Source organism: Podarcis gaigeae (genome assembly GCF_964106915.1).
Source record: "Podarcis gaigeae genome assembly, chromosome: 10".
NCBI classification, from domain to species: Eukaryota; Metazoa; Chordata; class Lepidosauria; order Squamata; family Lacertidae; genus Podarcis; species Podarcis gaigeae.
In genome coordinates, this window is record NC_139686.1 from 58,369,661 (window position 1) to 58,384,910 (window position 15,250).

Sequence of the window (15,250 nt, forward strand, 5' to 3'; positions counted from 1 at the left end):
AAGACCTACATTGGCTCCCAGTATGTTTCCGAGCACAATTCAAAGTGTTGGTGCTGACCTTTAAAGCCCTAAACGGCCTCGGTCCAGTATACCTGAAGGAGCGTCTCCACCCCCATCATTCTTCCCGGACGCTGAGGTCCAGCGCCGAGGGCCTTCTGGTGGTTCCCTCATTGTGAGAAGCAAAGCTACAGGGAACCAGGCAGAGGGCCTTCTCGGTAGTGGCGCCCGCCCTGTGGAACGCCCTTCCAGCAGATGTCAAAGCGATAACCAACTACCTGACATTCAGAAAACATCTTAAGGCAGCCCTGTTCAGGGAAGTTTTTAACGTGTGATATTTTACTGTATTTTTGGTTTTTATGGAAGCCGCCCAGAGTGGCTGGGGAGGCCCAGCCAGATGGGCGGGGTATAAATAATAAATTATTATTATTATTATTATTATTATTATTATTATTATTATTAAGGAAACATTGCAGCCCTGACAAAGTACTTGAGGAGACAGCAGAGAAAGTCTCACAGAGTTTAATAGGATTGGAGAGTTGGAAGGGACCATAGGAAGGGATCATCTAGTTTAATCCCTTGCAGTGCAGGAATATGCAGCTGTCCCATACAGAGACTGATTCTCGGTAGTGGCGCCTGCCCTGTGGAACGCCCTTCCAGCAGATGTCAAAGAGATAAACAACTACCTGATATTCAGAAGACATCTTAAGGCAGCCCTGCTCAGGGAATTTTTTAATATGTGACTCTGTACTGTGTTTAACACTTGATTGGGAGCCGCATAGAGTGGCTGGGGAAACTCAGCCAGATGGGCGGGGTATAAATAATAAATTATTATTATTATTATTATTATTATTATTATTATTATTATTATTATTATTATTTTCTGCAACCTTGGCGTTATCACCACCATGCTCTAACCAACTGAGCTATCCAGGCTGGTGAGTGGTGAGGCCTTAGGAAGGGGTGTGTCCTTGGGAGAAGCTGAAGGCCAGACAGAAAGGCTTTGAAGGCCACATTCAGTCTCCAAGATGGAAGTTACCCGGCCCTGTCCTTGAACAATATAGGTTTGGCAATGACAACAGTCCCTTAAAAGCAACACAAAGAGAAACTGGCCTGGCCTCAGGAGGATTTGGGGTGGGGAAGGGGGCATGGTGCTTTGAAAGTATCTGGATTCCCTTACTAGATGACATTTAATCCTGTTTTTTTGTGGGTGGTTCCAGAAAGCTGGATGGCAGAAAAATCTCCAGGCACACAATAATCACAACATGTGTAAATGAAAAGGCAGCCTAGAAATGAATTGGATGTTTGACCAAAATCGCCTTTTGTCAACAATACACTTGTTTAACTCCTGTTTGCTTCCCTGGAACTTGCACAGTAGATGTTTCCATTAGATTTTAACCTCTGCTAGCAAAAATTTTCCGGATCAAATGGAAATAAATGCACTCGGGGCTCCTGCTGTGAGGGAAATATATGCATGAACACATCTGCTTTGAAAGTCATCTGTGGACTTACAGTCTGAATGCACTCCTCCCTGTATCTGTCCTAATCTTAACAGCCAGGATTCCTCTGCTGTGCCTAAGATACATTAAAGATTTCCCCTGACATACTTTCCATGGACTGAGACAAACTAAACTGGACACAGTTATTAGTTCTTCTCCACATAGCTACCAGCAAGAGTCAAACACTTCTTCCATTGCTTTATGCAGTTGTGGAGACCTTGTCTGTAGAAGTCAGCAGGTTGCGTCTGAAGCCACGACTTGACCTCAGAAATCAGCGTTTCATTGTCTGGAAAAAGCTTGCCCTTCAAAAATATCTTCATGGTTGGAAAGAGGCGGAAGTCTGATGGTGAGAGGTTGGGAGAATAAGGGGTGTGAGGAAGGATTTCATAGCCACAGGACCATGCTTCCTTCTGAGCAACAGAATAACCAGGGTGTTATCCTGCAGGAGACAGACACCATTGGTCAGCATACCACGCCTCTCGGCTTTGATGGCCTTCCACAATTTCTGCAGCAGTGAAGCGTAATATGTCCCGGTAACTGTGGTACCCATTGCCAGGAAATCCATCATCACTACTCAGCGCTAGTCCCAAAAGACCAGCCCACTGATGGTTGGACACGTGACTACTCTGGAGGTGGTGAGAGAGAGTGCTTCCATTTTCTGAACTGGGATTTAGTCTCTTGGTCATAATGATGGACCCATGTTTTGTCCTGAGTAATTAATCTGGAAAAGAAGTCATCATGATTTTTGTGACACATGGCCAAACAAGCCCATGAGCATGTGACTTGTTCCTGCTTCTGGAAAGGCATCAGCAGCCAGAGAACCCACTGTCTGGACACCTTTCTCATGTGCAAATGGTCATGGATGATTTTTTCTACAGAGCCCACACTGATCTTGGCAAATGGTTATGCGGTGATCCTCCAGAATGGCGGCCTCCACTTGCCAGATGGTTTCTTCATCAATGGAGGACTGTGGTCACCGAGGAATGGGAGCCACACTTGAACTGATGATGCCAGTACTTGACTACATCATATGATGGGGTATTCTCCTCATAAGTCCCTTTCATCTCATTGAACATCTCCCGTGGTGTGTGCCCTTTCAAGTACAGGAACCTGATGACTGCTCTGCATTCAACTGGTTCCATTATCAGACGTTACTCCACGTTAGCACCCGTAACAGAGAAACTGTTAGGAGTTCAAAGCTACAAATTACCACATTACCTATGGAGAGATGTATAATTATACATGTGCAATTTCATCCTCCTACGATAACCAGAAGTTGGTCAGGGGAAATCTTTAACGAATGACCCTCGTACATGACTACCTTTAGGGTTCAGTTCTTTATTAAAAAATAATAGCCTTTCACTTCACATATAAGAACACATCATCTTCATGCAGTGGAAGGTCACATATCTTAGTTTCATGGCAAACTGGGCAAGCATGGCCCACTTAGCATCTTTTAAGAGGTACAAAGGTACAGAAGCTTTACCCATCTGCAGCAGTGAAGAAAATAACATGCTGATGATTGCTTCTTTCCTTGGAGGGATTTATGCCAGACCAGAATTGCTGCCTGCTGTGCTCAAATCCACTGTAGGATGGTTTATAAGAAAAGAACAAGCAAAGTGTCTTATCTACCTGCTGCATAATTTATCAGTACCAGCTTCTTTAATTCATTTTTTGATACCTATTTTGGGGGTTCTTTCCTAACAGAAAAAAGTATGACTTGGAAGAGGGATGGCATGCAAGACTGCCAAGTGACAAGTGTCTGTGTGTAAATAGATGCAATTTGTATCTGAATGCTGCGGCAAGACTTTTCAAGAGGTTCACCCTTGAAAGCAGGATGCCTTTTGGGCTGTTTCAGGTGGCAAAAAGTCTGGGGACAGCACTGCATTTGGGGTGCTCCATTCAGTTGTAAGGCTTTATCCCAACCCAGGGGGATAATCAAGGCAGCATAATATAGTAATTGGTGTGCTGGACTAGGACTTGAGATCAGGGATCAAATACCCAGTCAGTCATGGAGCCCAAAGGGTGACATTGAGCCAGTCCACACTCTCCCAGTCTGACCCACCCCACAAGGTTGTTCTGAGGATAAAACAGAGAGTAGTAGAACCCTGTATGCCACCTTGAGCTCATTGGAAGAAAAGGGGATATAAATGTAATAAAGAAAACAATAAGTAATATTTGAAGTCTCATGGATTTCTATAGGAATGCTAAACTTAGCTCCTTCTCCGTGACATCAACAGTCCTTAAATAGCGCTTCACTTGGCTAGATCATGTTCACTCTTAGGGTGTAGCTTCATCTTAGGTTTATCCTTCATTGAGGCAGAACAAATGAGTGAGACTACTGTAGAAAGGTGAAGCTTATATTTACTGTTCTGTCCACTTTTTCCTTTGGTGCCTGTACACAACTTTCAAGTGGCCCCTAGAAGGGAATATATCCCTCTGATTGAAAAAGCTCCCTTGCCTTTGAACCAGAGGGTCTAATTAAAAAAACAAAACTGGGTGCAATAAAGTGATTTTAAAAGCCTCCTTAAAGGTGGGAAAGGATGGTGTTAGATGACACACACCTCATTTTTTCCCCTACTTCAGACCACAACTGAAAAGCCTCTCCCTTTTGTCCTCATCAGCTACGTCTTGGGGAATGCTGAGAATGGTCCTCAGAAACCAATCAATGACCTTCAGCAGAAACATGGGAATATCAGCAGTAGATGGCATGAAAACCCGCTAGTGTGGATAATCCTTTATCGATTGTCGAGTTGTATTGCTTTTGATTTAACTGACTAGACACCTTCTCCAATATCAGATGCAGGTAGGATCCCACAGGTTATCTTAACGTCTCTGTTAACATCTGGAATGGAAGCATTCAGCATGTTGCCTATTTTACATACCTCCGTTGGATGAAAAGTAATAGAGTGAGACAATAACAGAACGCTGCTCAACTCCGCCTCTCGCGATTACATCTGCAAATGTTTGTTGTCAATTGAGCAAGACAAGAAATGGCAGTTATAGCTGGAGCCAGGCTAGGGTTGCTGTCAGATTTGATTTATTGTTGTTCTGCTCTAGTGTGGACAAGTATCCTAGCTCCTCCTCATGTCAATTTATATTCCATTTAATTTCTGTCTGGCAAAGAATTAAATGTGGTTGGATGTACAGAGGAAGCTTAACTCGGAGTACTGCATGCAAAAGGTGCAAATAAACAACCTCTCATCAGCTTCACTTCTACAGTGAAATAACTTCTCTAGATTTGCTGCAGTTGGCAAGAGGTGAGTCACCTTGTCTTTATCACTGCTCTTTTTTACAGTCTTGGTAAAGGGGCAAGGTTATGTGCAATTAGCAGCCAAAATGTATAGACTGAATAGAACTGAACTTCTTTATAAGTTATAACCTCCACTTTTACATTCCCTTCCTTATACCCATGTGTACATGTGCTAATTTAGGATTATGCATCATACTGATGAAGTGGGTTTTATGCTATAATACTTCGCTAAAATGAGATCCAACATAGCACAAACAGGCACCTGCTCATACAATTGGTTTTCTCCTTTCTCGCCTCCCCTCTGCAGCCCAAAAATATTAACCAAAATATTATTTTAAAGCCACTTCTGCCCTACGGAGGAGGTGGGGTTGCAGGCTTCATGGCCCACCAAGCGTGCGGTGGGTGGAGCCCAGCCGCTGCATGATTGGGGGGATTCACAGCTGTGTCACCCCCTGGCTGGCCAATCGGCTGGTTCAGGGGGTGTGACCTGCCCTATAAAGGGAGGATGCGGCCAGGGATCTCCCTCCAATGCCTAAGCCAATATCGCTCATCACCTGTAACCAATAAAGTTGTGGCCTTATTTAGCCCATTAACCTTAATAATTTTGTCATTATTTCCATGGGGGGGGGGGGACTTGCCACGCAACTACTGCAAGATGATTTTCCAAATGATTCACACCTTTCACAGGATTTTGCTCTCAGTCACAGAAGCAGCTTGCCGGGTGGGGAAAAGCTGGCACCTCGGTGGTTGGATTGCTATCGATTTCCAGGAAGGAGAGTGGAAGAGTTGAGGTGCAAAGGCACCAGCAGAACCAATCCAGCACTCCTGCCACTATGTTTGCACTGTGCTAACCTCTCCACTTCCTCACCCACTCCTTCCCAGTAAGCAACAGCAATCTACTTGATGGTAAGCTACCACAGTGGCTCCAGACCAACTGGCCACTGCTTCTGTGTCTGTGAAAGTTGTAGACAAGGAGCATTGCCATCCCTGGCCCCATAAGTCATGTGAAATGGCACTGTGGTGCCCATGTGATTTTTTCTGGAATATAGCCATAAGGGAGGCAGTAAAAATGCTCTCCAATAACATGCACAAAAATTACTCAGAGTTGCACATTATTTCCCACATGGAATCCGTGTCTACTAGAGTTATGGAAGAAGTTGCCTCTGCTTCTATTGAACACTAAGGACTGTTGTTCAGTCCTGCCAGCAGATTAGTAAGAGTTTGCACTGAAACCAGAAATCTCTGCTAACACACAGGCAACAAATTCACTCCTCCAAAGTTACATCACTTTGCTTGAGCTAAGCTACCGTAAATACACTCAAGCACTGGGAACCTAACCTATGAATTTGCATCAGATCACCTACATGAGCTAAATACGCTCAAGAGCTGGGAACCTAACCTACAAACTAGGCTCAACGTTCTGAGACCACAATTTTTTCCCCCCTTTGCTGGCAATGACCGTTGTCAAAATGCTTCTTATTTCATTCCCAGTATTTTCATTCCTTTTTGTGAATGGAAATTGTTTGAAACCTTTAAAGAATCACCATGAAACATTGATTCATTGTTATGATATCACACTCTTCCTGTCTCCCTCTTTCCGAGTTTGAAACACACCATTTGAGAAACAAATTTCTCACCACTTGAGAAACAACCAACAGTGCCCAGAATACATTTTCAAAAGTGAAGTTTCTGTCAAGATCAACCTAAGCTGTACTAGGAGACAACATTGTTGATTGCTCACTGCTAAAACTGAAAGAATCAGGAAAAGCCTAGAGCATGCTCTTGATAAACTTGCTGAACAAAAGACATGCCAATCTGAGTCAAACAGTTACAAAGAGAAATTATTCTCTCACGCACAAACTGTAGGGACTTGGGGTCATCCAGTGAAGCGGAGTGGATTTAGGTTCAGACCAAGCAAGAATAAAATATCTTCACACAATGCATAATTGAATTCATTACCATAAGAAGTAGAGGTGTCACTGATTTAGAACTTCTTTTTTTTAAGAGCTTGGCAATTTCATGCAGAATAGACCTATCAGTGGATTTCCGCCATCATTGCTAAATTGAGACTTCATGTTTAAAGAAGCTATGCCTCTGAGTACCATATGCTGGGAGAAACATAGATGGTTGTAATTCTGATGATTTCATTTTTAAGACATCTGCATAAGCCAAATTTAAGTGGGCCAACATAATACACACATACACTATTTTTTTAGACAGTATATTTTATGCAATATACGTGAAAGTGGGTTTTTTAGGGAATCTGCATCGGGAAGAAAATTCTATTTCTACTATTGCAAGAAAGGACCAGGTTCTGAACATGCTGCGCCAAGCTCTTTCATTTCAACAACTTCATATAAATATTCAGAATGTGGATAATTTCCAGTCTTTTTAAAACCACCTTTTAATCATCCATTTTTAAAAGTAGATTATTTAATTCTAACGAATTATTTCCCCAAACTTAGAAATACCTAGGTGCTCCATCCACCAAAGTGCTGCAAAGAAGAAAGATAATTTGGTGATATTAACAACAACAACACCTTTTTAATGACCAAATTACACAAAGTTGTTCTTAAAGCATTTTCCTTCTCTAAAAATATACCAGTCAGTGTTTACTCTGCTGAAGTAGCTTCAATCGTCAGCACAGGACATCTATGAGTTGACATAAACGTGCAACTGAACAACAAGAAGAAGATGAATAAAGACAGGTCACTGCCACTCACCTTTTCCGCTGACTGTGCAGTTCCAAAAAAGATTGGAATAAAAGCTAACCAAATGATACAGGTGGTGTACATAGTAAATCCAATTGGTTTCGCTTCATTGAAAGTCTCTGGAACGCCTCTTGTTTTGATGGCATAAACAGTGCATGTTACCATTAACAGAATACTGTATCCAAGGGAACAAATGAGAGATAGATCAGAGATGTCACATTTGAGAACCCCACGAGCATTTTCAGGATCCAGAGTCCTCTGCTCTCCATAGTCCACGATGATATGTGGAGGATCGACACCAAACCAGATGAAGACTCCAAGAAGCTGCATGGAGATGAGGCTGAAGGTGATCACCAGCTGCGAAGCCGGGCTGATGAACTTTGGAGCAGTGACCGATTTTTTCCCTTGCTCAAATATTCGATGGATTCGGTTTGTTTTGGTGAGCAAAGCTGCGTAACTGAAGCACATGCCCAGCCCGAGGAAGATCCGCCGCAAAGAGCAGATGGCAGTGTCTGGACTCGCAATCATTAAAAAAGTGATGGAGTAACAGAGGAAAATCCCAGTCAAGAGGACGTAGCTGAGTTCGCGACCCGAGGCCCGGACGATTGGCGTGTCGTTGTGGCGAACAAACGTCACGATGACAAAGGTGGTTGCGATGATCCCAAAGATTGCTATGAAGACAGGCACAATAGCCCATGGGGAATGCCATTCCAGTTTGATGATGGGGATCGGCTGGCAGTCGGTGCGGTTCGCATTTGGCCTCTTATCGAATGCACACATTTCGCATGTGACCTCGTCCACTTGGTAATGGTAACCTTCGCAGCGTTCACAATGCCAACAGCAAGGCACTCCCTTGACCATTTTCTTCCTTTCTCCCGGTTTGCAGGGCAAACTACAGACCGATGTGGGATGAGTTCTCTCTCTGTTATCCCACTGCATGTCTTCTACCTGTGGTTATATATATTAAAGGGGGGAAATTAATGAGCCTTTCATTTTCTCCCATTCATAATATCCTAATCCTGGTCACAGGTTTGTCATAAATCACCTTTGAGCTGACAGTACAAATGCAGTTTACCTTGATAAGAAACCCGTTTTTCTCTCATATTGACTTTATGAAACTGCTAAATGATTGTGCCCAATAAATCATTTGTGCCACGGGCTTGATGAGTGCCATTAGTTTCTATTTACCTCTTTACTGCTGACCAAATTGACATTTGTAGAACGATTTATCGACTCCAGGCTAGTTTTGAAGCAAGACACCCTATAAAAAGGAATTTATGAGCCAATCACGTGCAAATAGAGTTCTCAAACATTTAATTAGGAAATAATGGCAGGTGGGTATGGAACTAATTTTTGCATTACACTATAAGGAGTGAGTAAAAAATCTTGGTGCACTGACCTGCAAAGAGCAAAAACTATTATGGAATTAATGGGTCTATCTTGATTTTAGAAGTAAAACCACGAAGCAATAGAGCTTTTTTCAAAAAAAAGAGAGACATAGCAGCACTTTTCACCTTTATTTCAGGCTCTGTCAATCCCACTACTGCAACTCCTGTTGCAGTCCTTCCTGTTTCACTACCTATAGCATTATCCCTTGCTATCCAGTGTATCAGTCTTTTTAGGCTTGTAAAGAGTTCATCTGTTCATTTAAAAGTACCTTTACGCTGCCCTTTCAAGGCAAATCCTTCCCATGCCAGCTTAACAACAACATTTAGAATATATACAATATAGGTGCACATCTGCTGCAAGGGTAGGATAAAACGTGTTCTAGTTTTCATCAGCCCTAGCCAGAATCGCCAATGGTAAGGGATGATGGCTGCTGGAGTCTAATATCCACCATATTGGGCCCTATGCCTGGAGGGGATATTCAATTCGTGGTTCTGCTTGTTAGAATTCCTGCTCCATGATTACAGTCATGGGATCGTTGTCCATCACATGACGGTATACGTTTTGACTCCACAGAGTGGGAAGTGACGAAGACAGGATGTTTTGTGTTACTGTGTTCTGTGAAGTGGGACTATTGTCCTTTGTTCTTTTTCTCTTTGCTGCCTGATGCAAGAGAGAGAGAGGGAGCCATGTTGCAGTGCTCCATGTGTTTTTATATGTAAATAAAGTAGGTTAGCCAAAATTGCTGAGTTGCTGAGGTCTGTTATGCATGATGCGCAAACTCTGCAGATCCCTAAGTGTGCCGGTGTCGGTTGGCATCGGTCGCTGTGATGTTTGGGCTGAAGAAAGCTTTTGAAGCTCCCGAATGATTGACCAGGAGGGAGAGAACATGCCAGTCGGGCATGTGTCTCTGCCAGGGTCCTACTCGAATGTAGGGCCAAGCTCCTGACACTGCTGCTGGTGCTAACCTGAGACAGGGCCATTGTAGTGACAGATCCCCATTTGTGGAATGTCCTCCTTTGACTCTTTCTCTCATTCTTACCTTTCTGGACAAATTATTTTTTTAAAAATCCTGCCTGAAAGATACAGTCACTGGGAGCCTTGAGATGGTTAGCTGTGAGAGTATGTGATAGTTTTACATGGGGATGTGAGTTGGGTTAGATTTGTTTAAAAATGTTTAGAAATGTCTTTATTTTATTTTTGTTGTTGTTTTAAATATGTCACTTCTCTGTTTTCCACCTGGGCTCTTTTGGGAGGAAGGGAAGCTTATAAGTTTAAGACATTATAAATAAAACAAAACATCTGGAGGGTTGCAAGTTCCCCATCCCTGCCCTATAACCTATTCCAGAATCATTTGTAATGTGCCATAGTACCATCTCAGAAAGCTAATTGCAAACAAAGGATAGACCATTTGAAAATGGTTATTCTAAAGGGAAGTAAGAAACACTGGATCCTGGGCAATTCTATTGTTGGGTTGAATGAGAGGGCTGTGGTATTCCTTTAATCTTCTACTAGGCAGTATTTCACAGAATTTCATCCAACTATTGTCATTGCACTTAAAGTAAAGGATGCCTCTCAGAATGTTTGCAGTTGTTAAATACACTTTGAAATGTCCCACAGGTTACAGATTCCGGGGGCAGCAGAGGCTATAAATCCCCATCTCGAGAAGGTCAGTAGTAATGATTCATATAATAGTTTTCATTCCAGTGCCTCTGACAAATAAACTATGTAACGCATAATTCATATTATGACACCCTACTGGTACAAGCGCTGGGAAACATTCTGGGTGAACAAGATTGCTTCTAATTTCTGGAAATAAAGGGTTTCAACAGCCCTAGGCTGTTATGTCACAGAAAGATTAAAGACTAAAATGTGGTGTTAGGAACATCAAAAATGCGTGAATAAAAATAGGAGATATTTAATACCAATGACTGTATTTGGTAAAGGCTGCGTGAACAGTAATTTTTCATGCTCACATTCAATTTGTGTGACTTTATGAAGTCAGAGGCTCCTAGGACTTGCATGCTTTCTTTTGCCAACTTTCAACCAAAGCATAAAAGGATTTTACCATTTTTTATGTAATGGGTTTGTTGAAAAGGCTGGCTCGGGGTTTCTTTTTTACATTTGAGAACTGAGCAGATAAGGCTGAACAGTTTCTGTACACAAGTAAGAAGGAGAGGAGATGCAGGGATGCAAGGACTTGTGTTTTTGTTCCTTGTTTTTGCATTGTCCAGTGGTGTACTGGTAAAAATTGAAGTGCAGGAGGTCCTACACACATACCATGAAGAAACAATTCATAACCTGAGGCTGAATTTATCAGCTGGCAGTCACGGAATAGTGAGCTGGCAAAAGGATGCTGTAGTGGTTTGGCGTGTTGCAATTCAACCTGTTGCAACTACAGTCCTATGAATAGTTACCTGGAAGTTAGCGCCATTGAACTTAATGGTGCTTACTTTCAACTGCACACAAAATTCTATAAGACAAAATGATCATCAGGCAATTGAAATGCAACCCTTAAATTAGAAATGCAAACAACCTTGAAAAGAAGTGCTACCATTTAAGCTAACAGCATTTCCTCCTTCTCAGACTTCCTCTTTACTAAACCCTCATGAATAACTGCAAAACTTGGAAGCATCAATGTACAGATTTGTTCATAGGAAAAAAACTACAGGTAGAAGAAGTGCCAACGAATGAAACTGCCATTGACTATGGTTGATGATGGTGAGGGGGTTCCATTTTTAGCTCCAGCAAACATGGGAAGTCTACCACTGTGTAGAAAGGCATTCCCAGCCATCTTGAAGTCACGTTGACAGAAACCCCTCACCTTTCTTCCGAGAGCAAAAAGAAGTGTGCAGCTCCTAAATGGAAATGAGAACTAAGCTGGGTCCCACTGAATAAGTATTTGAGTGTAAATAACTTTGGCTGGATTGTGCCGAACCCCTCAATTTAATTTATTTCAGAAGTTTATTTGGATAATCCAAGGTTTTGCACAGGCTTGCATGCAAACAAGCTAAACACTGTTCCCTCTAAATGATACCTTTCTCCTTTTTTTGTTATCTTTAATTATGATCACTTTAGTGACCAAAACTGAACAATAAAGGAACACCTCTATATTTCTTTGTTTTTAGAAGTGAAATGAGGGCAAGTTTGCTGGCGTGTGGTTTTCTCGCAGTTTGAAAAGGCATAATCACCACCTAAGTATTAGCTATGATTCATAATTTGCTCTAATTCATACCCCTGACATGTCATAAGCTAAACATTAAAAACATAGGCACCCATGCCACTTAATAAGAAGAATGAGTGGACCAGGACAGGCCTTCTGAACTGAGTGTACCATTTGATCTTTAATGACAACACTAATCATTCATGTTGCGAAAACTGAATTAAGATGAGGGGCATGGGCTCAGCATGTTGTGCATAGAGGTTAATAAGCACATTCACCTTCTGGGCTCTTGTACAACCATTAAATTGATTAGCAGTGTGGTTGACAACATCCAGTGCACAAACAATAACCCTACATATAAGCTAGCCAGTTAGTTGTAAATAATAATAATAATAATAATAATAATAATAATAATAATAATAATTCAAAAAACCGGGCTCAGGGCAGCTATCAACAAATTTAAAACACTTAATTGATGCAACAAAATACAGTATAAGATACAGTATAAAATACAGCATAAAACGTGAATAACAATGAATTCAGAATTCAGAATCAATTTAGGGGGGAAATCCATCCAATAAACATTAGATGCATTCACCTTAAAAAATCTTTTTGGGTAAGATTCTGCTATGATGAACATCTGAAGTACCAGGCTGTTTTCACTTCCTTTGGGTGGTTGATGAAATGGGTTACATAAGTGGAAGCACCTATTTACTACATCTGTATCTGGTCATTCCTTCCACAGAATTCATGCAGGCAACACAGGGTTCCAGGCAGGACTGACTGGCCCAAGACAACTTGCTACCAAATACAAAGTGCCAGATAGCAGCATTGCTCAAGTTTCACATGCATAAGCTGACCAGACTGGAATCTGGATCTTACTCTGGCACTGATAACAGGCCAGCATCCTCCACTACATGATTTGCTAGTTTGGTGAGCACACAACCCTCTGGACTCCAGCAGAGGGGAAAGCCAGAGTGCTGCCTTCCCCACATGCCAGCATCTGCCAGTTGGTACAGAGCTGGTCCTGGTTTACTAGGCGGTCTGCCATTCAGACACAGATAACATGCCCTCCAACATTCCTCCAATGAAAATAAGGATGTCCTATTCCATCATCGTCATAATCACCACCATCGTATTTATACCCTGCCCATTCACTCTGGGAGGCTTCCAACATACATAAAAACATAATAAAATATTTAAAAGCTTCCCTATACAGGGCTGCCTTCAGATGTCTTCTACAGGTTGTATTGTTACGTATCTCCTTGGCTGAGGGGTCACATAACTCCATACCCTCCAACATGTCTCCAATGAAAATAGGGACATCCTAAGGAAAAGCGGGACATTCTGGGATCAAGTCAGAAACCAGAGCAGCTTCTGTAAATTTGGGACTGTCACTGGAAAATAGAGAGATTTGGACGGTCTTGCTGAACTTGCTGAACTCCAGAGGTCCTGGCCTCTAGACCATGCTGTAGGTTCTGACCAAGAGCTACATGTCTGGTGTTATTATTGCTGCTATTAGCCAAAAGTTTTATATGGCCTGCTTCAAGATCCCCTCAGCAGAGAATGTGTCTGCTCTATTCTGGCATCAGGTCCATTCCCAAAATGAGGCAATCATGGACTGCATGCATCTGAAGTAAATATTTATTGTGAGGTTTGATGTGCATTGTACCCAGATGATTTCAGAAATTAGGTGTGAATCGCCTATGCTAAAGCAAATGTAACCCATTATGAATCTTTTTTTAAAAAAAGAAAAAGATAATTGGTTTCAGCTTTAACATCTCAGGCAGCCTGTAGGTGCATGCTAAAATTACAAATATTTAAAACGAACTGTAGATAGGAAACAAGTCAAGGAAACAAGTCAAGGGCAACCAATCTATCAGAATGCAAACAGACCCAGAAATAAAAGCTGTCAAGAATCTGGATTGACAGTCAGTTTCATTACTGCATTTGCCAAGGTTCCTAAGAATGGCCTCAGTCCCTCCACCTAATGTATGCCTGCTGGCTGAAAAATGGTTGTGATGTGCTGGGATTTCCAATAGTTCATCTGTCTGAATATAACACCCCATGGTATTATTTTTGGATCTACACGTGGAGTAAATAACGCTCCATTGGTAAATCAAATATAAATGTAAATGATGCTGTTATCCAGAAGCTTCCCACAAAAACCAACAATATAGAAAATGTCTATATTTGGAATTTGGGGGGGAAAGATGCTCAAGGAGTGTTCTAATGTCTCCTGGATGAGCAAAAGTTGAGGTCATCTCGTAAACGATTATCAAACTGGGAGTCAATTATTACTAGAAGCTTTGATCAAGATTTCACATGAAATTGCTGTAAAGAATCATAACTAATAATTGTTCTACAATGACCGCTCCCCGCATAAAATGGGGGGCGACCTTTGCGTGGACGCGCGCAGCCCCTGGATCTGGAGCGGCTCCATCAGCATAGGCTTGGCTTTGCCTTCCCTCAGGTGGGATACCTGGAGGTCTCCACCTACCCCAGTCAGTTGTCCAATCCCACCTGGGGGAAGCGTTGCCAAGGAGATCAGGCCAGGTAGGGGAGGGATTACCTGCCCACACAATAGAGGGAGGATCTTACCTGGGAATTCTCACTTGGCTCCAGAGCTTCTCCCACCCTACCCACCCTCAGTTAATGTCTTATTTTGCAGGTTAACTTTTCTTCAAAGGTTTTGCAGGTTAACTTTTCTTCACAGGTATGCGGGGTTGCTACGTTAAGGTCGCTGTTAAAGGGCCGGAAAGGAATTTCCCTGCATTGGCAGGTTTCACCTTTCCTGTAGCAAAACGTCACAACTTTGGCAGTATCAGGCCTTGGGCGGAATCCTTTAGTCTATTTCCTCTTTACAGTGGTGATACCAGGGTTCCCCGGTAAAGGGGTTTCTGAAGGGGTTTCCGTACGCTGAAAGGTCGTCATTGCTCTCCCCTGCGGCGGCAGCATAATGGGGGCAGCTATCTCTGCTTGAACATATGTTCTCCAGAGCCAGCCCATCCCCCCCCACACACACACTGGATAACCCTAATGCTCCCTAGGTCCCCGGCTGGGGACTGGGGAGGGATAACGCCCAATGCCTGAGCCAAGGTCTACCCACATTTGAAATTTAATAAAGTTGTGGCCAATTTAATCCCATAGGATGTTGTCTTGAGTCGTTATTCCAGATGACGGGGGGGGGGGACCACTCGGGATCTGGGGACTCCGCCTGTCCTCGCAATTCTCCACTCCA

At 42.6% G+C, this 15,250-nt stretch overlaps 1 protein-coding gene across 4 annotated transcripts in view; it reads right to left on the reverse strand.

The window, feature by feature from the left end:
- The window catches only part of GRM8 (glutamate metabotropic receptor 8), a 552,158-nt gene that overhangs the window by 49,741 nt on the left and 487,167 nt on the right, over positions 1 to 15,250 (reverse strand). For all 4 annotated transcript variants that reach the window (XM_083699119.1, XM_083699120.1, XM_083699117.1 and 1 more), the window contains exon 9: positions 7,473 to 8,408. In XM_083699119.1, the coding sequence (XP_083555245.1) occupies positions 7,473 to 8,408 (936 nt within the window). The remainder of the gene's footprint in view (positions 1 to 7,472; positions 8,409 to 15,250) is intronic.